At 39.6% G+C, this 26,207-nt stretch overlaps 1 protein-coding gene across 6 annotated transcripts in view; it reads left to right on the forward strand.

Moving 5' to 3' along the window:
* The window catches only part of Sorcs1 (sortilin related VPS10 domain containing receptor 1), a 555,377-nt gene that overhangs the window by 491,058 nt on the left and 38,112 nt on the right, over positions 1 to 26,207 (forward strand). For all 6 annotated transcript variants that reach the window (XM_052714730.1, XM_052714729.1, XM_052714725.1 and 3 more), the window contains exons 19-21: positions 5,298 to 5,484; positions 13,863 to 13,996; positions 15,256 to 15,379. In XM_052714730.1, the coding sequence (XP_052570690.1) occupies positions 5,298 to 5,484; positions 13,863 to 13,996; positions 15,256 to 15,379 (445 nt within the window). The remainder of the gene's footprint in view (positions 1 to 5,297; positions 5,485 to 13,862; positions 13,997 to 15,255; positions 15,380 to 26,207) is intronic.

The following is a 26,207-nucleotide window of genomic DNA, read 5'->3' on the forward strand; positions in this document are numbered from 1 at the left end:
CTGTAAGAGTTACACAAATTACATCAGTACCTTCCCAATGCACAATTTTCCTAGAACAGGTGATATTTCCTCTTCAATTTTTGAGCATCAGTTTACTGTGTACTCCAGGCTGGCCTGGAGCTTACTATGCACCCAGAATGACCTCAAAATCATGGTAATCCTTGGGCCCTATACTCCCAAGTGCTGAGGTTTGCAGGTATGAGCCACCACACCTAGCTAGGCAGCTGCTAATTCTGACTATGTGCCTCACAGAACTTGGGGATTGAGTTCCAGTCCTCTAAAGCTGAGTTTAGTTCTATGCAGTTTTATGGAAGCATATTTAGCATCTACACTCCTGGCTTGTGAAGCTTCCTCATCCCTTTCCACAGTTAAATTAAAAGTTTAAAAAGCTTATGTTGTAGTCAGTTCATCCTTGAACAAACCCAAACCCAAGGAAAACTAGCATCCCAGCAGAGGGCATCCACATTTGGTACAGACCCAACATCACCTATGAATAATCTTAGACTATAGCAGGACTGTGCATCCTCCTGAGGGATCCTGAAGCACATGAGTCTTGGAAAGCAGTAGGGTATCTGCATTAAAGGGAACATTAGTACCAGGGATACCAGAGTTATTTTTCAGAGGAACACGTGCTTTCACAGTGAAGCTCTTTCCATTCTACCATCGTCTACTTTGGAATATCCCTTATTGGCTTCCTAGCACACTAGGATGCTTTGCAGCTCATGTCCAGGTTGTGTACAGAGTGATCGTTTTGAATGAAAAGTGTAACTGTGTTGTTTCCCCAATACTCTTCCTTAAAAAATTTTGCTATCTTGTCACTATTCTTCGAGGAAAGATTGAAATCAGAAACTTGGCCCACCAGACCTAAAGGGCTTTTTTTTTTTCTTCTAGTTGTTGTATGGATATTCTTATAGTCTTCCTTTGCATTCTCCTATTCTTACCAACTTTCTTCTTATTCTCCTTTAATCTATTCAATTTTACCATCTCCTTATGCTCCTGGACCCTTGAACATTTGTTTCCCCATGTCTCATTGCCTGGGTTACATAACCTCCACATTACTTACAACTCTGAATTGTTTTTTTTCCTTCAGGTCTTAGCTCACTTCTGTAGTAGTGCTGTGGGAGGTTCTGTATGTTAAGTGTTTTGCTCTGATTGGTTAATAAATAAAACACTCATTGGCCAGTAGCCAGGCAGAAAGTATAGGCGTGACAAGGAGAGAGGAAAATTCTGGGAAGTGGAAGACTGAGTCAGGGAGACGCTGCCAGCCACTCGTGATGAGAAGCAACATGTTAAGATACCGGTAAGCCACGAGCCACATGGCAACTTATAGATTAATAGAAATGGGTTAATTTAAGATATAAGAACAGTTAACAAGTAGCCTGCCATGGCCATACAGTTTATAAGTAATATAAGTCTCTGTGTGTTTACTTGGTTGTGTCTAAGCAGCTGCGGGACTGGCGGGTGAAAGAGATTTGTCCTGATGATGGGCCAGGCAGGACCAGGAAAACTAGCTACAAAAAACTAGCTACATAATAGTCCTTCCTAGAAGTTCCCAATGAGAGTAACTTTCCGTCTCTCTCCATGGCATAAGCTTATGACACCATGTAGCAGTCCTTATTACTCCTATATTAGTATTTTAAATTTTGTGTGATTATTTCATGTGCATATATATCAATAGTGATCCATAAAGTCTTCAAAGCTCTAACTACATTTGCAATGTCATTGCAGTTATTTACTTAGCCACATTTTCCCATTTAGTATCTTACATGAGACAGATACTTTATCATATCTATATTTGATTGATTTAATGAATTAATGAATGAATGTGCCAGCTTGTCCAGGTAAGGGACTATCTAGGACTAAGCCTGTTATCACCTTTGCTCTTATTTCTATTATAAAAAGAAGGTTGTCATATCTGCCTCATGTGGTCATTAGAGTTTAGGAAAATGAAAGGAAAGAATGGTAGCTGATGAATCCCCAAGTGATCAGTGATCATGGTCTGTTTATCTACTATGTTGAGAGCTCCTGAAGGCTGAAACTTGGGGCCCAATTTTTTCCACTGAATAGGCAAAGCTGCACCTAGAGTGACTTTATCTGTTGCCTTTAACAGTAAGACATAGCACTTTGACATTCTTATCTCCTCATACAGAATTCAGGCACAAAGGCCTGCCACTACACCCAGGGTCCTTTCTGGGGACTTCCTATTTAATTGGAATATGCCATGCCATAGCCTTCAGAGTTCTCAGTAATAAAAAGCTGACCCTTATTACTAATGCACTAGTGTGAACATTGAGTGACTTCTTTCACACACAGGGACAACATTATCATGAGCAGAGAATTAAGAATGTTATTAAGCCCAAAAGCCATCATAATGACTAGACAAACAGAGAATGGTAAGGGAGTAGTGTGTGTGTGTGTGTGTGTGTGTGTGTGTGTGTGTGTGTGTGTGTGTGTGTGTGTGTGTATTTGACTACAGAGATGTAAGGTATCATCCTCTATTGCTTTCTACCTTACTTTTGAGACTGGATCTCTTATTGGACTCAGAGCTTACCAATTGACTAAGCTGGATTGTCAACAAACTCTGAGATCCCGTTGTCCTCCAACCCTCAGTGCTAAGGTTTAGGACATGTGGCAGTACCTGGCTTTTACATGCTAGGGATCCAAACTCAGGTCCTCATGATTCCATGAAAACCTCTTTACCTATAAGCCATCTCCTCTGTGCCTTAGGAGAAGATTCTTGTAAGTGACAAGGTCCAAATGAAGTGAGTAATACTAAACAGAAAGGTCAAAGAATTGTAGAATCAGGTAGTGGCAGTAGGAAAATCTTACCCTTCTGAGTTGTGTAGGTGACTACCCCCTCTTAGCAGAGGCTAAAGCACAGTTGGATGAAGATTCAATCTCTTCATGTTGTCTTACAAATGTGGACCCTGCTTGATTCCTCCTCTGTAATCCTGCCTCATACTTGTCCCTTTGTCTCCAGTGAAATTTCTCTTGCTTGTCTTAAGCCAGAAACAACTATATCTTGTAGCTAGAGTTTTCCTGCCTGGCCCACAGTCAGGACAAATCTCTATCACCCGCCAGTCCCACAGCTGCTCAGACCCAACCAAGTAAACACAGAGACTTATATTGCTTACAAACTATATGGTCATGGCAAGCTTCTTGCTAACTGTTCTTATATCTTAAATTAATCCATTTCTATAAATCTATACCTTGCCACATGGCTCATGGCTTACCGACATCTTCACATGCTGCTTGTCATGGCGGAGGCTGGCAGTCTCTCTCCCTCAGCCTTCCACTTCCCAGAATTCTCTTCTCTGCCTGTCCCACCTATACTTCCTGCCTGGCCAATCAGCATTTTATTTATACAGAGTGATATCCACAGCAATATCTACCTCTTATATTTACCTCAGACACTTGCTTTAAAGTCTGGGTTCCTTTTCCTTACCCACATCTGTAGTTGACTCCCCCGCCCCCTTTTTTTGGTTTTTAGAGACAGGGTTTCTCAGTGTAGCTTTGGAGCCTGTCCTGGATCTCACTCTGTAGACCAGGCTGGTCTTGAACTCACAGAGATCCACCTGCCTCTGCCTCCCGAGTGCTGGGATTAAAGGCATGTGCCACCACCGCCTGGCTGTAGTTGACTTCTCAATGACTCTGAAACCTGAGAAAATGTGGAAGTAGAAGTGTACTAGGAACAAAAGGAAATGATTGATCAATCCACTAGAGCTGTCCACATGACAGACACATTAGCAAAATTGCTGGCATTTGTATTTATTAGATAAGGGAATTCAAGTAACCACACAATATGCGAGCCTGTGGATATTTGTGTAATAGCTTAAATGGAGGTTTTTGTTGTTGTTGTTTTGTTTTTGTTTTTCTTTTTCTTTTTTCACCCCGAGAAAGATTTCAGCCTGTGATGTTCCTGAAAGCCCTAGTCTCTCTGCCTGAGCATTGGCTACTATGCATGCCACATCGTGCTACTGGGCATAGATTGAAGCTGTAGGTCACAGACACTCGTAGGGTTTGAACTGCTTTACTTTTTTCTGTGTATTAATCCTTTAAATGTCAGCATTTTAAAGTTGGCCTTTTCAAAAGATATGATATTACATAAACCTTACTTAACCAAAAATACATTTCTAGTTCAAAGGTTTTTGGTGATTTAGTTTGTGATTTGTTTTGTTGTTTGCCTGAAACTGTGGAAGGCTATCAAAAAAGAAGGTGTTAAAGGAAGGAGCTTGATTTTGCCAGTTGGGTCTAAGCAATGCTGTTCCTTGAATGCTAAACCATCATTCCAAAGGTCCTTTCTTTTTACGGGACTTTGTAAATACAGACTTCATCGCCGACTACAGATTAGAAATTTAGAACAATAGATTAAAGTAAGATTTTAAGGAATATTGTGTGTCCTTTACAGCCTCATTTTAATATTTATTCAGCAGTTATTTATTCACATAGCACTGTGTAAACTGCTGTTTATATAGCTTTTATAGCAACCCATTGAGTTAAAATGGAAAAGTGCTGATATGCCCATTTCATAGGTTTAGTAACTAACACAGAGGGAAGCTGAATGATTTATATGAAGTCATATAACTTGTTAATGGTGACTAGGATTCAAAGCTGAGTGAGACCTTCAATGCCTTAGCCACAGTGCTAAGTCTCATTTATAAAAATGAATAGGAAATCAAGAGACAATGGTTTATGATCCCCGAACTATAACTTCCTAGTTGAGTTAACCTTCAGTAAATGATGAAACCTTTCTAGACTTCATGTTCTTCTAGGAAGATGATGAATATTGCCTACTCTTCTCCCCATGCTAATATTCTTTGATAGAGCAACATACTGAGATAGAAATTTATTTTCAGTAAAAGAAAGCAAATTATCAAAAAAGAATTAATGATCATTATCATAAATAATTCTTAGTCTCATGTTATATCAGGTGTCAGGCAAGGTATTTTTCATTCTTTCTCCAACTTGGTTAAGGAACCAGAAATAAATAATTCATGGTTCTTGAAGACCTAGGAAGTGGTCTTCATGCCAGATAAGACCGTTAATAAAGCCTTTCAATTAACTGAATATTACAATAACTGAAACCAGTAATCAAACACTTATTCCAAGCCTTGAAAATTTGATTGTTGGTGCCTCTTTGCCTTGGAGAGTATTCTAAGCAAACTATTCAATTGTGACAGAGATGCTAATATAGCAGACACATGCTGTCAACTGTAGGAGGAAGGCAAGTGAGCCTCAGTCCCCACGGCAAGAGCTAAGCACTATTTTTCTCCATTTAACACTGCCCCTTTTTGCAGGGTGATGTGCAGCGGACACTCATCCAGGTGGACTTCGGAGATGGCATTGCAGTGTCTTATGTCAACCTCAGCTCCATGGAAGATGGAATCAAGCATGTTTATCAGAATGTGGGCATTTTCCGAGTGACCGTGCAGGTGGACAACAGTCTGGGGTCTGACAGCGCCGTCCTGTACTTACATGTAACTTGTATGTTATTACTGTTGTTGACTTATGACATATTTAGAATATTTTGCCCTTTTAAAAATTCCTGTGTATAGTGTCCTATCTAGAGGAAGTATAGTAGGTATCTTTTAGGAAGGGGAATTGAAAATAAGAGAACAACAGAAAAAAGGAAGAAAGTCAAAAAATGTGAGAGATAAAATCTTAGATAAAGCCAAATTGTTCTCAATTCACCTCCTATGTATCTTCCAGGGCCCTCACAGATACCCAATCTGCCTTTGATAGGTGCTCAAGCACTTGCTTGAAACCTATGTGTTTCCATTTTTAAGGCAGGAATGATTAAAATCAATGCAAATGCCAGCTCAATCATTACAGTGAAGAATTCCTCTCCCATAAGATTAGCGATACCTTACCAGAAATGGTCCTTTTAGTCTTTTTCTCCTTTAAAAAATGTGTTTCCAGGGTTTTGATCTATAAGTGACCTTTTATTTGAGAGAAGATGATCTAAGGGGAAAGATTATATAATGTAAAGCATTCACTATATTAGGAATCAGGTTCAAAACTCCTAAGTGCCCTCCGCCATAAAGAATTCAAAGTTGTGAGTCACAAGGTAAAATAATAACTTCTAAATTAAATTGAGTAGGTTGGTGTCATAAGAATTTCTAGATGTGATGTTCTAGGACTTGCATTGTTATTACAAAAATATAGTTTATGCCAAAATGGAATGTGCTATTTTGTATAAATGGTCTTGTTCAAATTTCAAGTTCAAGGGCCAAAGTGTTAAGGATGGGAATTACTTCATGCCTCTCCCCTGCACTTGGCCCACAGAATGAAACTGAATGTAGAAAGTCCCAATAAGAACATCTTTCTGTAGCGATTCAGTGAAAGGATGGGACTCTTTAGGGATGACCAGCAGACTGTGCGACTGATGATGACTTCTCTGTGAATCTTACATAGGCGTGAATGAGCTTTAAAGAATACGTTCCCTTCTCTGGTTCTAAACCAAGTTAGACCTGATTTCCTGTTTCCTTACCCAATTCTCTTTTTGGTTACATTTTATTAAGCTCTTACTGTGTTCTCCAGTCAGGCCTTTTTCTATACATTACCTCAGTTCTAAAAACCATCCATGAGGTAGATATGGTTAGAAACTGTACTTTCCTAAGTTCCACAGAGCTAAACAAATGATTTAAAGAGTCAGACTCATTCCCTCATGCTGCCAGCTTCTATAGTCATGTGTACCCATCTCAACTCCTGATCCCTAAGGTGAGTGTCAGTGATGAAGTTGACTTGGGTAGCCTCCATAAGCAATCCTCTCCTTTCACATATTTCCTGAAACAAAGGGAGTTTTAGGCTCATGACATAGTACATAGACCCTCTATCCCTCTTACTGCCTATAGGACCTTAAGCTTCCCAATATAGCCTAAGACACAATATCCTCTACCTACTGTGCTTATGGGAATAAAAATGATGGCAGGCTTAAAATAGTCTGAAAATCTTTAAAAAAATATACTACAAACAATATCAGTAAAAAAACAATTTGCCAGTGAAGAACAGTATATTTGTTAAGAATGGCTATGTATCTCATAGTGAGGCTGTGATTGTTGCTGGAATGCTATCATCCCTAGGAATTACAACTGCATTCTATGTCCCACAAATTTCACATCCGTTTTCTATACTCAATTGTCAGCATGACTTTAAAATTCAGTCACAGCTTCTTGTCCACATTTCAAAGGATCTCCCATCTAGTCTTGTTACTCAACATTTTTGTACCTGGTAGATACTTAGTCATTCTCCCACTTGGTCATGTCCATTGTGGTACCCACCACCTCTCCTCAGGGCCCTAGATTTACAAGTCTTAGAGAGGAAATGTAGACTTTACCTCTATGCAAGAAATTAAAGCTGGGCAGCAGTGGTGTATGCCTTTAATCCCAGCACTCGGGAGACAGAGCCAGGAGGATCTCTGTGAGTTCAAGGCCAGCCTGGTCTACAGAGTGAGATCCAGGACAGGCACCAAAGCTACACAGAGAAATTCTGTCTTGAAAAACAAAAACAAAAAGAAAACAAAACAACAACAAAAAAAGAAAGAAAAGAAATTAAAGATTGCTAAAGCCTTTACTTTCAAAAGGAAGGAGATTTTTTTGTTTATATACAATTTTTCTCATTTTATCAGAGTAGATAGTTAGATAAAATAGTTTGCCTTAACCTCCATGGGAGATGATTACCATGGAATGTTTATATTCTGACTTTAACATTTTAGACTCATGTTGGTTGAGTGGTTGGGTAGGCATTCCTTATATACTGTACCACTTTCTAAGCCTGGCATTGGGACATAAGAACTATTTTATGCTAATTATATTGAAGCAGGATATGTTTTAAATAGTTAGCTTGCATGCACTTAAATCCCATTCCATTAGTCGCATCTCAGCAGTTCTCAGGCTTCTCCCCTAAAGGACCCATGTTCTGATTCGTGCATGTAAACTCACTTTGCTCATCTTTTCATATACACTACAATAATGGCATAGGTAACAGAAGCCCCTTATCTCAGATGCAGAAAACAACTCAGATTGGAAAAATTAGAATTCAATTTTTTTTTTTTTTTTTTACATTGACAGTCATACTCCAAGCATCTTGAGCACCGGGATTGTCATGACTGTTTTTGGATGCCAATGATACAGGATATATAGGTAAAGGATGGATTGGCATTGTAGATGGAACACAAAGGCACTGGGCAGTCACATTGTGGTTGTATTAGTTGCCTCCCTCAGTGCTGTGACAAAGGAAGGGAAGGTCATTTTAGATCACAATTGAGGGTGCAGTGCTGTGGGATGGTCTGTATGTCAAATGTGTTGCTGATTGGTCAATGAATAAATCACTGATTGGCAGTGGCCAGGCAGGAAGTATAGGCGGGACTAACAGAGAGGAAAATTGAGAGAACAGGAAGCTGGAGGGGAGACACTGCCAGCCGCCATCAGGACAAGGAAGATGTAAAGTACTGGTAAGCCACAAGCCATGTGGCAAGGTATAGATTAATAGAAATGGATTAATTTAAGCTGTAAGAACAGTTAACAAGAAGCCTGCCACGGCCATACAGTTTGTAATCAATATAAGTGTCTGTGTTTACTTGATCGGGTTTGAGCGGCTTGGGACTGGTGGGTGAGAGAGATTTGTCCTGACTGTGGGCCAGGCAGGAAAACTCTAGCAACTAATGGCGTCCAACGTGGTAGCAAGAGTTTCCACCTAAAACCTAAAAAAAAAAAGATTCTAAAACGGAGCTAAAAACAGCTTCCTAATTGTCTCTCTCAAATGAGCGGCAGCTGCCGGTTTGAGCTACTGGCGGGTTGCTGGCGTGCGCGCTCGACCTGCAGTATGGCGGGAATGAGGTCTCTACAAGTGACACATTAAGCTACATTGTGGATTTAGCCTTTGCTAGTACAAAACAAAAAAAAAAAAAGAGGTTTCTGGGCTACATGCTGCTTGGATAAAAACATAGACCCACGATGGCTCCCAGAACTGGCGGTAAGCATACCGCCGTCGCCATGTTGGAAAGCTGAAGTGGGCGGAGCCAGCAGCCACAGCACCAGCACCGTTTCAGGCTTAGAAGGCTGCAGTTCAAAGCAATAGATTCACAATAAGACAGATTCAGATGTAATAGTTTAAAATGTGTGTAAAATATACGTAGGCTTGAAAGAAAAAAAAAGGTGATATATACAGTATAGAAACAAATACATGGTTTTAAAAAATAAAGTCTTTAAAGAGACAGTAAAATTAATATAAAAAATAAGCCACGTAGAGATGACTATTACACAGAGAGTCTGGATTGTGTTGTCTTTGGGATTCTTAACTACAGAGAGATATTTGATTATAAAGGAAACTGAGTTAAACCAGTATGTATATTTTAAAGATACGTTAACTTCAAAATTTGGATGTAAGGATATGTTGCTTTGGAAAAGAGTCTCTTTTGTTTCCACAGAAAGCAAGAGGCTATGGATTTGTTCCAGATTAAGACACATCAGGTTTGACCAGCCAAGACCACCTGAAAGGTCTCCGATGACACCATGGCCCAGATGATCCAACATCCAGAACCGTTTCAAGGCAACTGGCTCAGATGATACAGCCTCACGGACTACTCCATGATCCTAAAATTTTCTTTGTTTCCCCAAAAGATACAGCGCCCCCCTCCAGCAGGAAGTAGTAAGAGAAGCTACGCCCAAATTCCCAAATATACCAAGCTGACTTTGGAGATGTGTAAAGGTTAAAACCTTCCTTTTTAAGAAAAGAAAAGGGGAGGTGCTGTGGGATGGTCTGTATGTCAAATGTGTTGCTGATTGGTCAATGAATAAATCACTGATTGGCAGTGGCCAGGCAGGAAGTATAGGCGGGACTAACAGAGAGGAAAATTGAGAGAACAGGAAGCTGGAGGGGAGACACTGCCAGCCGCCATCAGGACAAGGAAGATGTAAAGTACTGGTAAGCCACAAGCCACGTGGCAAGGTATAGATTAATAGAAATGGATTAATTTAAGCTGTAAGAACAGTTAACAAGAAGCCTGCCACGGCCATACAGTTTGTAATCAATATAAGTGTCTGTGTTTACTTGATCGGGTTTGAGCGGCTTGGGACTGGTGGGTGAGAGAGATTTGTCCTGACTGTGGGCCAGGCAGGAAAACTCTAGCAACAGTGCAGTCCACCATTGACAGCAAGAATATGACGTAGCTGCTCACATTGCATGCATAGTTAGGAAACAGAGTGTGACGAAAGCTTGTTCTTGGCATTTTCTTCTTGCAGTCCAGGACTGAAGCCATGGAATGGTGGTTCCCAGACTCAGGGTGGGTCTTTCTACCTCAGTTATCCCAACCCAGAAGCTCCTTGGTCAATTATAATTTTTGAGTGTTGATGGACACTGGTTATTTTAGTTGCTGGTTTCCTGAAACTTTGTGGAATTTATCTAGTTTTGACCCTTGGATGATTCTAGATCCTGTTGAGTTGACAATCAGTATAGCCATCACAGTGAATAAGGTCATATCACTGCTTGGGTGAGTCACTCTTTCTCTAAGCCTAAATTCTTTCCTCTGTCAAAAGATGCACATTTTACACCTAGTGATTCTATCAAGCAAAATATGTGACATTCTGCCACTTCATAAAATTTGATTTTTCTTTTACTACAGAGTAGCAGATGTATTTGGACTTAGTGAGCTATGAGTTAGCTGAGAATTAGCAGCAATTCTTAGCTGTCACACTTCTGCTCTGTTCCTGCTTCTCCTTCCTCCTAAGGCTCTCCTAGGAATCACAGTGCTTGCTTGACTACACATTCCCCCCCACTCACCAGAACAGAAAGGCGATTTAATTCCAAATCAGAGGTTTTTCAATGTGAGTTTGCAAAGGTCATCAGAAACAAATGGAGCTGATGTTTCCACTGTAGTATAGCCAGGAGTAAGCATGCAGCTCTTGCAGGATGCCAGGGTAATCTATTGAATCCTGACAGTTGGAAATTCCTTGGGGATAGTATTCACCGTGTTCTGCTACTTTGCAAACTAATGAGACACTTGGTGCAGACTTTCAGGCCTTCAGCAGGATGGGGCAGAAAATTTAGAGGGCATGAGGATTTCAACTCAGAAAACTGCCTCATCATGGCCATGTTTCAGGGGTGGGGAAGGGGGGTGGAGTGTCTGCAAATCTACAGAATGAAAAAACAAGTAAACAATAACAGCAAAAATGAACTGGGTGCTTTAATCCATCCTTGATCCTTATCTTTTACTCTCCCCACATAGGAGCAATGAGTCTATGTCTTTCTCACACCATCCCCTGATTTGCATGCCTTGAAAAATCATGAGACTTGCAAGTACTGACCCCGTGCTTACGTTGGCCTGGAAATGGCAGAGCAGAATCACATGATGTGTGGTTTAGTAGGTCACCTGCCCCAGAATTAAATGATATAAACATAGTGATCTGGTTTCTTGCTTGGATCTAGTGAATTGTCAAATCTGGAAACATGACACCATAACATCCTTCAAACATACTTGCTCTATTCCTGTGTACACTGAAGTCGAAGGAGTTTGGCTTTAAAGTATCCTTATAGTTTGAATAGTGTTTACTTCTAGTGGAGTTTTCCTTTTTTTTTTTTTAGCTGTTTAAACAAATAGCAATATGATATATACAAGATTTAATTAGATAATTGCATACCTTTAAAACATAAATAAGTCTAAGAGGTAGACCACAGTAGTCATTAAACACACACACACACACACACACACACACACACACACACACACACACAAACACAAACACACGCATATACACACATACACACACAGTGTTCATTCTCACAGATGTCAGCGGTTTTGTGAATTCTAGAAAGTCTAATCAAAAGAAGGGAAATCCAGTTCACTCAAGAAATTCTCTCGTTTTTCAATGATAGGAAGTGATGCATCGCCACCTGCTGTCCTTTTTCTGTATCACAAGTACCTGTACATCAAAAAGCTGAACAGACTTCCTTCTTCAACACATAACTGGAGTCCTCAGAGCAAGGAGTTTTACTTTCTGTTCATGACACATTCTTAAATGCTGGCTGACAAGGATCAGGTGTTTTAAAACACTAAAAAGTAAACAAATGCAAGAGGCCATAGAAAATCGCAGTATGAATTTCATACCTGTACTTACACACACACACACACACACACACACACACACACACGGATAAAGACACATATGTATCTACTCCAGGGCCTACAAAGTCAGCATGCACTGGGTCCTCAGCACTTCTTGGATGTCCTTGGTTAGATTCTCACCTACCGTCCTTTCATTGTCCTGTTATTTTCTTGCTCTCCAGCTAACATGGCAGGCACGTCTTCTCAGAGTGTTTCCACTGACTCTGTTCTCATCCTGGAACATTCCAAGTAGGTTCTCAGTACAATCTTTCTCTTCACTCATCGCTGCCTGACGCCATTTCTGAAGCTTTCCTTGAACACTCTATCCACAGCAGCCCCTATTTCCAACTCTGCTTTGGATGTTCACTGTCTTCTTCCTTCAAAACTACCTAAGCACCACCAAGTGCCTGAAACCACACCTAGTGCCCAGCAGCACTCCAAACAATTGAATGACTGCTTGGTCACAGTTCACTAAAGAATCTGCCTCATCATTGCCACAGTGACAGCAGGACTTCGTCCTCACTCTGATGTTCTGACTTGAAATCAAAAACAAAACTGAATGCTTAGCTGTAACATAAAGAAAATGAAAATTCCTATTGGATGAACCTGGGATTTCTAGAATAGACTACCTAGTTCTTATTTTCCTGTTAATTTCATTCTCTCTCTCTCTCTCTCTCTCTCTCTCTCTCTCTCTCTCTGTATGTGTGTGTGCATGCATGTGAGTATGTGTGTGTGTGTGCATGCGTGTGAGTATGTGTGTGTGTGTATCTTTGTGTGTGTGTACATGTCTGTGTGTGCCTGTGCAAAGTGACTTGGGAATATGCATGCTACAGCACATTTGTAGAGGTCAGCGAACAACTTTGTGGAGTCTTTTCCCTTTCCACCTTTGCAAAGGTTCCAAGGAACCTAACTCAGGTCACTCGACTGGCCTCACAAGCAACTTTACTCATTGAACTGCCTCACCAGCTGCTTGTCTTCTGGTTCATTTAGCCCAGAGTAGGTGACTCAGAGTGTCCAAGAGGAAGGTCTGCTTGGCATAAAGGTCACAGGCATCTGAGAGAGGTCTGTAAACAGAAGGTCCTGGGAAGACCAAGGCATGGCATGCTAGGAGAAAACTATGGGGTTAAGGGAGCCCAAGAGCTATGTAGTAAGTGAATACAAGAGTAAAGTGTATTGTCTGATGTCTGGAACCCATTTACATGGAACTCACTTTCCATATGTATGCAGCTCAGTTCTAGGCAAGCCTAACTCAACCCCAAATATCAGTGTGTTCTATCCTAAGCAGATGGCTTTCTCTCAGGTGTAGACACAACCACATTTATACACATCAATATCTTTAACACCTTAAACTGTAAGAATAATTATTGAGGAGGAGTTTATGGCTTTGTGCATCCTCATCCCTAAGAGCACTTCAAGAGACCCCCAGATCCTGTTTGTTTCCAAGAATATTGCCCTGTGGGAAGAATTTATGTGTCCCTGTGAAATCTTATATTTTAGCTGTTGATGTTTGGACTTCATGAGTTACTTAACTTTTGCCTTTTCTGCATACATAACTTAGACACAGTAGATGAATCAGTAAATTGAATTGTAATTTGTAGTTGCTCATAACATGGACTTTTCTCCGAGTAGGGAAAGCAGCAAGCACTTCCCTTGGAGGCAATGTCTGGGAGTTTCCAGGCTGACTGTGTGTCCTCTCACAGCAGAGAAGGTGAAGCTGAGGAAGCTCTTCCTTCTCTATGGCCCCTCTTTCTCTGTGTCTCAGGTCCGCTGGAGCATGTGCACCTGTCGCTTCCTTTTGTCACGACAAAGAACAAAGAGGTCAACGCAACTGCGGTGCTCTGGCCCAGCCAAGTGGGCACCCTCACTTACGTGTGGTGGTACGGAAACAACACGGAGGTGAGCTGGCCTTCCAGATAGTGGCCAGTGACAGAGGTGTAACTTATGCTTGCTGGAGCCCAGCAGAATGAGATGGCTTATGGCTTTGAGTCTGAGTGTAGTCTGAGCTTCTAGGCCAGCAGGTCACTGCGGTCAAAAACCTCATCAGGTTCATCCCTTTCCTCTGCCTCCAATCTATCTTTTCTAGTTCCCTCTTCTATATCTCTACTTTCCTCTCCCTTTATGTTCTCTAGATGAACCTTCCCTGCTATAACCCTTAGTGGGGACACTGGAGATATTCTTCAAAAGTTACAACAGAAAGTCTGCAGCCGGACCTCACTACCCAGATCTTTTATCATTGATGTTAGAATGGGATTGTTATTTGTCTAAAAATTATCACTAGAAAATAAAAGAACCAAACAAAGTTCTTCTGTTTGTTTTCTCCACCTTAAAACAAAATTTCCAATAGACTGCTGCTAAGACCTCTTAGACAGGATGTTAATGCTTTCTCTACCAAATATTGGGAATCTTGATTTTAAAACTAATCAAGAAAGATAGAAAAGAAGTATTTGTGAGGAATCAGTCAAGGGAGCTCAGTAGACTTTTATTTTTCTTGTAGGACACGACTCTCTGATTGTGTTATAACACCACTCTTCCAACTCATTTTTTTCTTTAGAGTCCTTAAACCACTATCCAATTAGTGCTTGTTTCCATAGCAGCAACTTCCAAGAAACTGTTGAGAGTGCTGCTAGCAGGATGACATCACTCAGGCCACTCCTATCTGATCAGCGTTCAGTTCTGGGTCCTGGACTGCTGTGGTCCAATATAATGCTCTGTAAATGCTTTATCCTGCAGATGAATACCAGAAAGCTTAGAAATCCTCACTGTTTGTTGATACAGTTGAGCCTCTGGTCTTCATTTATCCAAGTGGTTCATTGGATCAAAAGTTCTGCTGGGTAGGAGATGATGAAAGCTGAGACATATGCATCCTGCCAATAGGCAAGGCCTATCACACATATTGATTTCCCCAGTCCTGACTCAGGATGATAACAAGAGACAGGTGTTAATTTCTAGGAAAGATACAGAATCTTTTAAGGTTACTTCTGCATTAGCCTTCACGTGGACTTCAGCTGAGGGGGAAGCGTAGACAGTTACAGAGTGGAGCACCAGGACAATTCTGTGTCCATTCAGCACATGGGAAATGGGTGACACTTAGAGACAGAGGCTGTTTCAGCTATAAATCTGACTTTCCGTTCGCTCTATGTCCTTGTTTATTTCAGCCCTTGATCACCTTGGAGGGAAGCATATCATTCAAGTTTACTTCTGAAGGAATGAATACCATCACAGTGCAGGTCTCAGCTGGGAACGCCATCCTGCAAGACACAAAGACCATAGCGGTGTATGGTGAGTGCCATCTTTGCTGATGCACCTCTGTCCTTATCCTCAGATGTGACTGGCCCAATGATGCTAAAGACTCCCCTGAATTAGAGATGGCAGTACTTGAGAGAGAGCGCTAGGATGGTCTTAGAGAACGCCATTCACTAGCAGAGCAGTGGCCATGGTACACGACATTTCTGATGCACGCAGGGAGAATCTTAGCTCCATCAGCATGGGTAAGTTAGTCTGGGCCTCATCATGAATAAGGCTAACTCGTTATAATTTGGATTTTTTCTGCTATTTGAGTACCTAAAACCACTTGTTAGGAAATGGCTAATTGAGAGAGATTTTTGTTTTTAAATTCCATTTTAAGAAAACCTTTCCATTATCCAAAACTTTGAAACTTCTTTCAGAAATCTGTACTTGAAACAACAAAAAGAAAAACTTATGACACCATCAACAACAGTAAACCTTCTACTAGACTAAAAGCATTAGAGATTTTATAATAATCAGAGGCCAGGCATGCACTGGGTGCCAGATGGAGAAATAATCACAGAGTACAGTTTTGTGATCAGCTGGGGAAACTAATACATTCTAAGTTTTAGATAAGATAAAATTTACTAAAATGGAAATGTAGGATTATTGCTTAAAATGAGATTAAAAACAGTTTTTTACAGATTGATCCCACTTTGGTATCATTTTTCTATATAAAAAGCTAATCAGTTGGATATAAACTAAGTGTTACCAGCAGATAGTAAAAATGTAAATGTTTATTATTAATATGAATATAGTACATATGTTTCATGGGAAATTAAAATTTAAAAAACAGTATTTTAAGACTAGATACAAAATATATTTGCTGGAGAAGAGGAAATAATGCAAAAGTGAGAGAGAGAACTTCGGCTTTTTTTCAAATTTCAATTTAACCCAGTTCCGGAATCAATTGATTCCAATAATATAATGTAGGTCTGGATTTTCCTTTGGGGCATACAGCTCTTTCTTTCACTTCCTTGTTGTTTCTATGTGACCTTCAAAACCAGAGAGTAATTTGTAAGCAACTTTGAACGTCAAAAGATGAAAAAGCCTAAGGATGTTTGTTGTTCTAGAAACAGCTTGCTCGGTGTTAGATCTCATAGTTTGCCTCTCCCTCCTCTTCGAAGAGGTTTGAACAGCTTAGACAGCAAGAGGAAATAACCCTAGATATGAGGGATTCCCAACCAGAGGGCTGCAGCATGACCATGCCCAGTGGGGAGAGCTGTTGAGTCACCTCTACCTATCTCCTGTCTATGTGCTTGGATGTATTCAATCTTTACAGAAACCCTAGCATAAGGGAAGTGATTGTGCTATTTGTACGTTTCCCCCACTGGTAATGGTTGGATTTAGGCCTCCACCCCAGTTCATCTCAGCCCTGGCCCATGGTCTGACATTCCCCTCTGTATTAGTTTATTTTCTATTTTTGTGCCAAAATACCCTGGAAATATCCTGGCTCACAGTCCGCTGTGGCAGGTAAGACATTGCAGCAGTTGGGAAAGTTGCCTGATGTAGATGTATCCAACCTTCCCATCAAACAATAAACACAGAACCAATGCAAAGAAGAAAGCCAAGAGGTCAGAGCCAAGAGCCAAAACCTTACCCTTCCTCCTGCAGTGGTCCTACCTCTCCGAACCAGAGCTACCCCTGTGTTAAAGTCTTTATATAGAGTTCCTGTCCTGCCTTCTCATTGGTTGTAAACCCAACCACATGACCGCCTCCTCACAGCCTGTCTGTATAGGCCTCCAGGTTTTCCATGATTGGTATTAAGATTAAAGGCATGTGTATCCAATAATGGCTGTATCCCTGAACACACAGAGACTTACCCAGCTCTGCCTACCAAGTGCTGGAATTACAAGCGTACGCTACCACTGCCCTGCTTTCCTATGGCTTGCTAATAGCTCTGACCCCCGGGCAACTTTATTTATTAACATACAAATAACATTTTAATACAAATAAAATATCACCATATTTCCCCTTTTCTATTTTAATAAAAAGGAAAAAAAGAAAAAGCTTATAACTAATATAAGAAAAACTATATACAAAAGGACAATAACTATATACAATATATACAAGTAATAAATACCTAAACAATGTCTAGTCCATTTGTATTTGACAAATTCAGAGAAAATAATTTCATTATCTATCCTATTTTGGTAAGTCCAAAATGTATCCTAATTAATCTTCAACTATAACTAACTAACCTTCAACTATAACTAACTAATCTTCAACTCCCTCAGAGACCCAAGAAGGAAATAATATTAGCTAACAAAAATAAAAACAGGAAGTGCACATAAGCAACCTCCAAAAAATTTGTGAGTTGACAGAAACAGACAGCTGTCTGGACAGTCACCTGAGGTTTCTCCGAAGTGCTGGGGCATCATCTTCAGCCTATAGGCCCAGCATATCCGACAGACTCATTTGTGAAGCAGGATGTACACAAGGTCAACAGTTCAACCTCACATTGAGTGAGAGTAGTCCATGTACCAGAAACACCTGAATTCCACCAGTGTCATGTCATGATTCAGGATTTCAAATTCTGGAAATTGATGATGGTTTTCCAACTCAGCTGTCCATTCTTCCTGGCTGTGTATATATGGCTTCATCTCAGCATCCCATTCTTCTCCATATCCCTCCATCAAATGCCAGTCTACTATTGAGAGGCGTGAGCTTAGTTACTCTTCAAGAATAACTGTTTCAGCTGCTATTCCATTGCACATCAGAGGCCATCGGCCCACTGCCTGTTCAGCTGCCTTCGAAGAAAAGGGCACTGTACCTTTTTCGAATTGCGAAGGCCACTTCAGGGATGGTGCCATATTGTCCTGGCCTCTGAAGATGCCTTTTGATAAAGCCATAACCACACTTGTTTTGGCAAGAATCAGTAATCCTTTGTTTTATGTCCTGTTTGTCCATTTTGTCCTGTTGATTCGAGGATACTTTGTTGTCCAGTGGCTAACTTTTGCCACAATGAAAGTTAACTCCATATGCAGTTTCTTCAATGCCCATATTTTCTCTGAAGTAGATTGGTACTGCCAGGAGCCGACATGTCTCATAGTCATAACAAAAAAGAAAAATTTTCTAAGTTATTAAAACATTTTAAATGCCATATTCTGTAGATCTCTGAAGGGTTTGAAGATAACCTGTCTATCTAAAATATATCTACTCAATCTTGAAAACATACCTAATATAACTACAAGTTCTATTATAATATCTAACTACTAACTTTCATTTCTTTATATCCTAATAGTTGGTAATAACATTCAAGGATCAGAAAATTGCATTACATTGTTAGATGAACGGTACAATTAGAAAAATATATATAACATTTTCTAACAATATCAATTTCAATATATATAATTTGTATACAATATAAAACAATCCAATCCAATGTAAAGTATTTACATTTTTCTTTTCTTTCTTTCTTTCTTTTTTTTAATAAGAACCTTAAATCTAATCTCCTTTGCTTAGCCTTTTTCCTAATCCTTGACAACAACTTGTAACCAACCCCCCTAATCAATGAAAATTATCCCAGACCCAAAACCCATTAAAAGACCAAAAAAACCAACCGCCCCCCACCACCTCTTTGGGAATGTGGGCGTCGTATTCTTGAAATTGCTTCCTGCTGGGTATGGGCGAAGGTATCTTTATCCTGAAAGAAAAATTTTAGGTTAATTGTCAAATTCTAGGAAAGGTAAATATATCCTTCGTTATCCAGTCTGTGTATAATGCCAAAATTCAGGGTTTATCTCAAATCCTTATTCAAGTAGTCTTTGAGACTGGATCATCTCAGCTAGCTCTTCTCAAAATTGCTCTGAGCACTTTGTAGTTCAAAGCTGATCTGTAGATGATGTTTGTCAGCTTAGTGATGTTATTATTGTCCACGTGGAATTGTTGTTGTTGTGGGGCCCCATCTTCTTCCTGGAGACTTCAGTTGATGTTAGGCCTAACTGTGATTTCCTGCAAAAAACTGATAAGAGACTCGAACACAAAGACTATATATGCGACTTTTTAGAATTAGTTAGTACTCTATATGACCATTTATATCTTAACAAAGTTTAAAATGTATATATATCTATATATATTGATCTTGTAAATTTTGATATAAAATTCATACTTTAAGAAAAGTTTAAAGAATCAGAATAGAATCAAAGAGTTGAGATTCGTAATAGAATAGTCCCTTAATTAATTTGGCTTTTCTCCTGTCCCATAGCAGAAGATGGCTCTTTTCCTCTGGCATGATACAGGGAGTTTGCATTTTCCTTTTAACAACATGCTTGAGTTTAAAGAAGGAGAGAGCCATTCTCCAACTCCAAAGTCAGCTTTAAATTTTAATTGAACTGGGACTATTAGAAGTTAAATAGTGTTAAATCTTTAAAGAAAAGCAGAAACAAACATTTAGGAAGACATAAAATTTTTTTAGATAACATACCCATACGCCATTTCACTCTGTTTCTTAGGATAGATGATTTGTTCCTTTTCTTCAGTTGTCTCATTTGTCCAGTGTTCTTCAAATTCCTTAACCTTCATTCTCCTAAAAGACAAAAACAAAAACCTTTCCCCAAGGTTTTTTGGGGATGTTCCTTTTTGACAAGTTATCTGATTAAATGAAAAGGCATGTGTTACTGGTATAAGTTAGTTTAAATTGGATGTTTACGATAGTTGATGAACTATCACCTCCTCTAATTAAGAGGTCTCTCTTGTTCAAATCGAACCTTTATCAATTTTGATGGTACCCACAGCTTATCTTCTCCTGTAGAAATAAAAGCAAAACCTCGTCCCCAATGTAACACATACCCTGGTTTCCATTCTGAGGTCAGCACATCCTTAAAGTATATAGGTTGATTTAATTCTGTAGTTTTTTCTATTATCCAATGTCTCTCTGCAGCTGTTGTTCCTTTCTCATTGGCATTGAGAAAATTCAAAGTTAATAGAGCATTATGTAGTCTATTTCTGGGGGTTTTTGTTAGTCCTTTTTGTTTATTTAGCATATCCTTTAGAGTTCTGTTTGATCTTTCTATAACTGCTTGACCTGTAGGATTATGTGGTATGCCTGTAACATGGTTTATATTATAATAAGCAAAAAACTGTTTCATTTTAACAGAGACATATGATGGAGCATTATCAGTTTTGATTTGTGCAGGTATATCCATAATGGCCATAACTTCTAGCAAATGAGTGATTACAGAATCAGCTTTTTCAGAACTCAAAGCAGTTGCCCATTGAAATCCTGAATAAGTATCGATAGTGTGGTGTACATATTTCAGTTTTCCAAATTCTGCAAAGTGAAACACGTCCATCTGCCAGATTTCATTCCTCTGAGTACCCTTTGGGTTACATCCTGCTGGTAATGGTGTTTGATTGTAGAAGGAACAAGTAGGACATTTCTTTACTATTTCTTTGGCTTGTTGCCAGGTTATGGAAAAATCCTTTTTTAAACCTTTACTATTTACATGATGTTTTTTATGAAATTCTGAGGCCTCCAGCACATTTCCTATCAATAATTTATCAATCTCATCATTGCCTTGTGCTAGAGGGCCTGGCAGACCAGTATGGGATCGGATGTGAGTTATATATAAAGGATGACTCCGTTTTCTGATTGTATCTTGTAATTGAATAAATAATGAAGTTAATTCTGAAGCATCGTGGATAAATTCTGCAGTCTCAATATGTAATACTACTCTTTCAGCATACTGAGAGTCAGTTACTATATTGAGAGGTTCTGAAAAATCCATTAATACCAACAGAATAGCATACAATTCTGATTTTTGAACTGAATTATAAGGACTTTGAACCACTTTACTTAAATTTTCTGATTTGTAACCTGCCTTTCCTTGTTTGTTGGCATCTGTATAAAATGTACGAACTCCAGATATGGGTTTTTTCCTCACAATTTGAGGCAAGATCCAATCAGCTCTCTTTATAAGATCAATTCTATTGCTTTTGGGATATTTGCTGTTAATTTCTCCCAAAAAATTACTACAAGCTTTTTGCCAAGCTTCATTTTCTATCCATAATTTTTCAATGTCCTCCTTAGTTAAAGGTACGACAATTTCTGCTGGGTCTATTCCTGCTAATTGACGAAGTCTCAATTTTCCTTTCCAAATCAAGTCAGAGATTTTTTCAACATAAGTTTTTAATTTTTTATTTGGTTTATTTGGTAAAAATATCCATTCCAATATAATATCTTCCCTTTGCATTAATATTCCTGTTGGGGAATGCCTAGAAGGTAAAATAACCAAAATGCAATCCAGCTTTGGATCAATACGATCTACGTGCCCTTCATGTACTTTCTTTTCTACCAAGGCCAATTCTTTCTCAGCTTCAGGTGATAATTCTCTTGGACTATTTAAGTCCTTATCACCTTCTAAGGTTTTAAACAAATTATTCAGTTCATCATTTTTTACCCCAACAATAGTTCTTAGATGAGAAATGTCTCCAAATAATCTTTGAAAGTCATTAAGAGTCTGTAGTCGATCTCTCCTAATTTGCACTTTTTGAGGTCTAATTTTTTGAAGTTCTATTTTATATCCTAAATAATTAATAGAATCTCCTCTTTGTACCTTTTCTAAAACAATTTGTAATCCCCAGCAAGGCAAAATTTTCTTTACTTTTTCAAACATTCTTTCTAAAGTATCTGCATTTGAATCAGCTAATAAAATGTCATCCATATAATGATAAATTATAGATTTAGGAAATTTTTTACGTACCACTTCTAATGGCTGTTTTACAAAATATTGGCACAAAGTTGGGCTATTCAACATTCCCTGTGGGAGAACCCTCCATTGAAATCTTTTAACCGGTTGAGAATTATTATAAGTAGGCACTGTGAAAGCAAATCTTTCTCTGTCTTTTTCTTGTAAGGGTATTGAAAAGAAACAGTCTTTTAAATCAATAACTATGAGAGGCCAGTCTTTTGGTAACAGAGTAGGTAAAGGAATTCCAGATTGTAAAGAGCCCATTGGCTGAATTACTTTGTTAATTGCTCTAAGGTCTGTTACCATTCTCCATTTACCAGATTTTTTTTTTATAACAAATACAGGAGAATTCCAAGGGCTGGTTGATTCTTCAATATGATGAGCATTTAACTGTTCTTCCACCAGCTCTTGTAAAGCCTGGAGTTTCTCTGTTGTTAAAGGCCATTGCTGAACCCATACAGGCTTGTCTGTTGACCATTTTAAAGGTAGAGCTGTTAATGTTTTTGGAAGATTATCAGTTGTTGTGCCCTGTTCTTGTATGACATGGATGGCTGGTGAGCACTCATTAGAATAATATCTTTTAATATTTCTCTCAGAAACATGTACTAATTTATGATTTGTTTCTGAGATTGGAGGGATATTAATCTGAGTATTCCACTGTTGTAACAAGTCTCGACCCCACAGGTTCATAGCTATGTTAGCCATATATGGTTTTAATTTTCCTTTCTGTCCTTCTGGACCTATACATTCAAGCCATCTTACACTTTGTTTCACTCTAGATAATGTCCCAATTCCTAAGAGTTGAATGTTTACCTCCTGAAGAGGCCAAGTTGGATGCCAAAATTCTGGTGCAATTATGGTAATGTCAGCACCTGTGTCTACCAGACCAGACAACAAAACACCATTTATTTTTATTGTTAGTTTTGGTCTTTGTTCATTAATAGAAGTTTGCCAAAAAATTTTCTTTATGTTTTTTCCTGTATTTCCTATTTTCTCTGTTTCATCATCTCGACTAACATGATTTATTCCAATAGACATTTGGTTATTTAGTTGCTTTGAGTAGGGGTTTCCTCTACAACTGCAGGAAAGGTTTGAACTGGATTTACTGTGGGGGCCTGCCTGAGGCCCCTCTGGGAGTTTCCCGAAGCTCGAGGCAGAGGGTTACCCTGTCTGTCCCTTGTTGATCTACATTCGTTAGTCCAGTGTTTTCCCTTACCACACCTTCTGCATACTCCAGAAGGAAGGGGCATTCTGTTGCCAGTGTTCCTTGAATAAACATTATTTCTAGGAATGACCTGTTTACAATCCCTTTTCAAATGTCCTTGCTTTCCACATCCAAAACATCTAACATTGCTCAAACCTTTTGAAATTGCTTTTCCTACCCACATATCATCATGGTCATAAGCCTCTACATTAACTGTATCTCTAATCCAATCTTCCAAAGGTGCAGATCTTGCCTTTAACGGCCTAATTATTCTTTTACACGCTGCATTTGCATTCTCAAAGGCTAAAGATTCAATTATTATCTGACTAGCCTCTGAATTCGGGACCATTTTTTATACTGCTGAAGTCAATCTTTGTAAGAAGTCTGTGAAAGATTCTTTGGGGCCCTGTATAACCTTTGTAAATGACTCAGTTTTTTTTCCTGGTTCTTCAACTCTGTCCCATGCATTCAAAGCTGCCGTTTTACATAGAAGTAGGGTTTGGACATCATATGAACATTGTGTTTGTACTGAAGCATATTGGCCTTCGCCAATAAGCTGATCCTGGCAGACTTGTATTCCGCTATCCCTCCATTGTCTTTCTATATTTTTAGCCTCATTACTGAACCACATTTTCCACTGGAGATTTTGTCCGGGTGCAAGAACAGCCTGTGCCAATTCCCGCCAGTCCTTTGGTATAATCCTATTACAAGTTGACCAGGTGTTTAACATTTGCTTTACATATGGGGAGTGCATGCCATAAGATGCTATTGCCTCCTTAAATCTTCGTAAGTCTAACATTTCAACTGGAACCCAAGTATTTTGTTCATTCTCTTCATCAGGTAGCTGCTGTACGGCTACTGGATAAATTAAGGGTGATTGTGTGAAAACTGGCTTTCTTTCTGTAACCTTACGATCCAATTTTGAAACAACTTCACTATTTATTTCTTCTGTCTGAATTTGAATTTCTCTATAATTCATTTTTACCGGTTTAACAAGTTTTTCTAAGACTGTTATCCTGGCACTTAAGTTGACGATCTTTTTAAATAGTAAAATGAGGATAAGAAAAGTAATAAACTGAATAATTCGATCAATATTAATCTTTTCATATAGTTGTTCCATTGTCAGAGTGCCTAAAATTTCAAACAAAGCCCAATTTTCTTCCAATGTACACATAAAGCCCATTTTTTTTTTTAATGTAGAAAAAAATTCTCTTTTAAATAGATATGTTAATTGACTTACCAAGTCTGGGTAGAACAGTAGAATCCCAGGGAATTTCACAGCCACCTGGTGTTCGAGGTGTGAATCCAGCGAGCGAGAGAGAGAGAGAGAGAGAGAGAGAGAGAGAGAGAGAGAGAAAGTGTAGCCGCTTGAGCCGAGTCAAGCCTTGGCTTTACAGGCAGGGGCCCTGTTCAGCGGGGCAGGTCTGAGTTGTTTGTAGCAGTTCCAGCTGCGGGTCAGTCAGGCCTGGGCCCAAGCTAGGCAGCCGGGCTGCCCAGGCTGGAAACCGGACCTGCCGCCAAGCCAAGCCAATCGGTTTTTAATGAATTCTTGTCACGTTGGGCGCCAAATGTAGATGTATCCAACCTTCCCATCAAACAATAAACACAGAACCAATGCAAAGAAGAAAGCCAAGAGGTCAGAGCCAAGAGCCAAAACCTTACCCTTCCTCCTGCAGTGGTCCTACCTCTCCGAACCAGAGCTACCCCTCTGTTAAAGTCTTTATATAGAGTTCCTGTCCTGCCTTCTCATTGGTTGTAAACCCAACCACATGACCGCCTCCTCACAGCCTGTCTGTATAGGCCTCCAGGTTTTCCATGATTGGTATTAAGATTAAAGGCATGTGTATCCAATAATGGCTGTATCCCTGAACACACAGAGACTTACCCAGCTCTGCCTACCAAGTGCTGGAATTACAAGCGTACGCTACCACTGCCCTGCTTTCCTATGGCTTGCTAATAGCTCTGACCCCCGGGCAACTTTATTTATTAACATACAAATAACATTTTAATACAAATAAAATATCACCATAGCCTGATAATATCACATTCACATTCAGGAAACAGAGCAGGAAGCAACAGACATGAGGTCAGACCAGAAGAGCCTCAAACCCCACAGACAGTGGTGCATTTCCTCCAGTGAGGTTTCACCTTCTAAAGCAGTAGTTCGCAAACTGTGGGTCACATCAAATGACCTGTTCACAGTGGTCACCTAAGACCATCGGAGAGCACAGATGTTGACATTATGATTCATAACAGTAGCAAAACTACAGTTATGAATTAGTAACAAAAATCATTTTATGGTTGGGGTCACCACAACATGAGGAACTGTATTAAAGGGTCATAGCATTAGGAAGGTTGAGAACCACTGTTCTAAAGGTTTTATAACCTGTACAAACAGTGCTACCAGTTGAGGACCAAGTGTTCAAAAACGTAAACATGTGCAGGACATTTCACATTCAAATCATAAGACCATAAATAACTTGCCTCGTATCCTTACCCATGGATGCTCTTCTCCTCCTAGATGATGGATCCCTCTCCTTCCTGTGTGGGAGCCCGTTTTCAGGTTCCTTGTGACTTTACCCAGCAGGTCTGCATAGAGAGGATGATTGGACCATGGACCTGAGTGCAGGTGTCTGAGATGGTCTGCACTTGGCTGTGCTGGGGGTGGGGAGGTTTTTTGCTCCACCACTTGGCATTTCTATAAATGCTTTAGGGCAGAGACAGTCAGGGCCCGTTGGAATAGGTTCTAGGCCCTCTGGAGGCTATCCTGTATTTTCTGTCTGTTTATCTCTGCACTCTAAATCCTTCTATCTAGTATTTCCTGCTGCTCACACTCAAGAAAACTCTGGGGAACTGTGGGGTTGGTGGGTAAACGTCCCACACTCCTGGATGTCACAAATTGTCCCTTTTGTCAGGTGTGTGGATG

The sequence above is a fragment of the Peromyscus californicus genome, unplaced genomic scaffold (assembly GCF_007827085.1).
Source record: "Peromyscus californicus insignis strain IS unplaced genomic scaffold, ASM782708v3 Scaffold_4__1_contigs__length_199733344, whole genome shotgun sequence".
In the NCBI taxonomy this organism is placed as follows: Eukaryota; Metazoa; Chordata; class Mammalia; order Rodentia; family Cricetidae; genus Peromyscus; species Peromyscus californicus.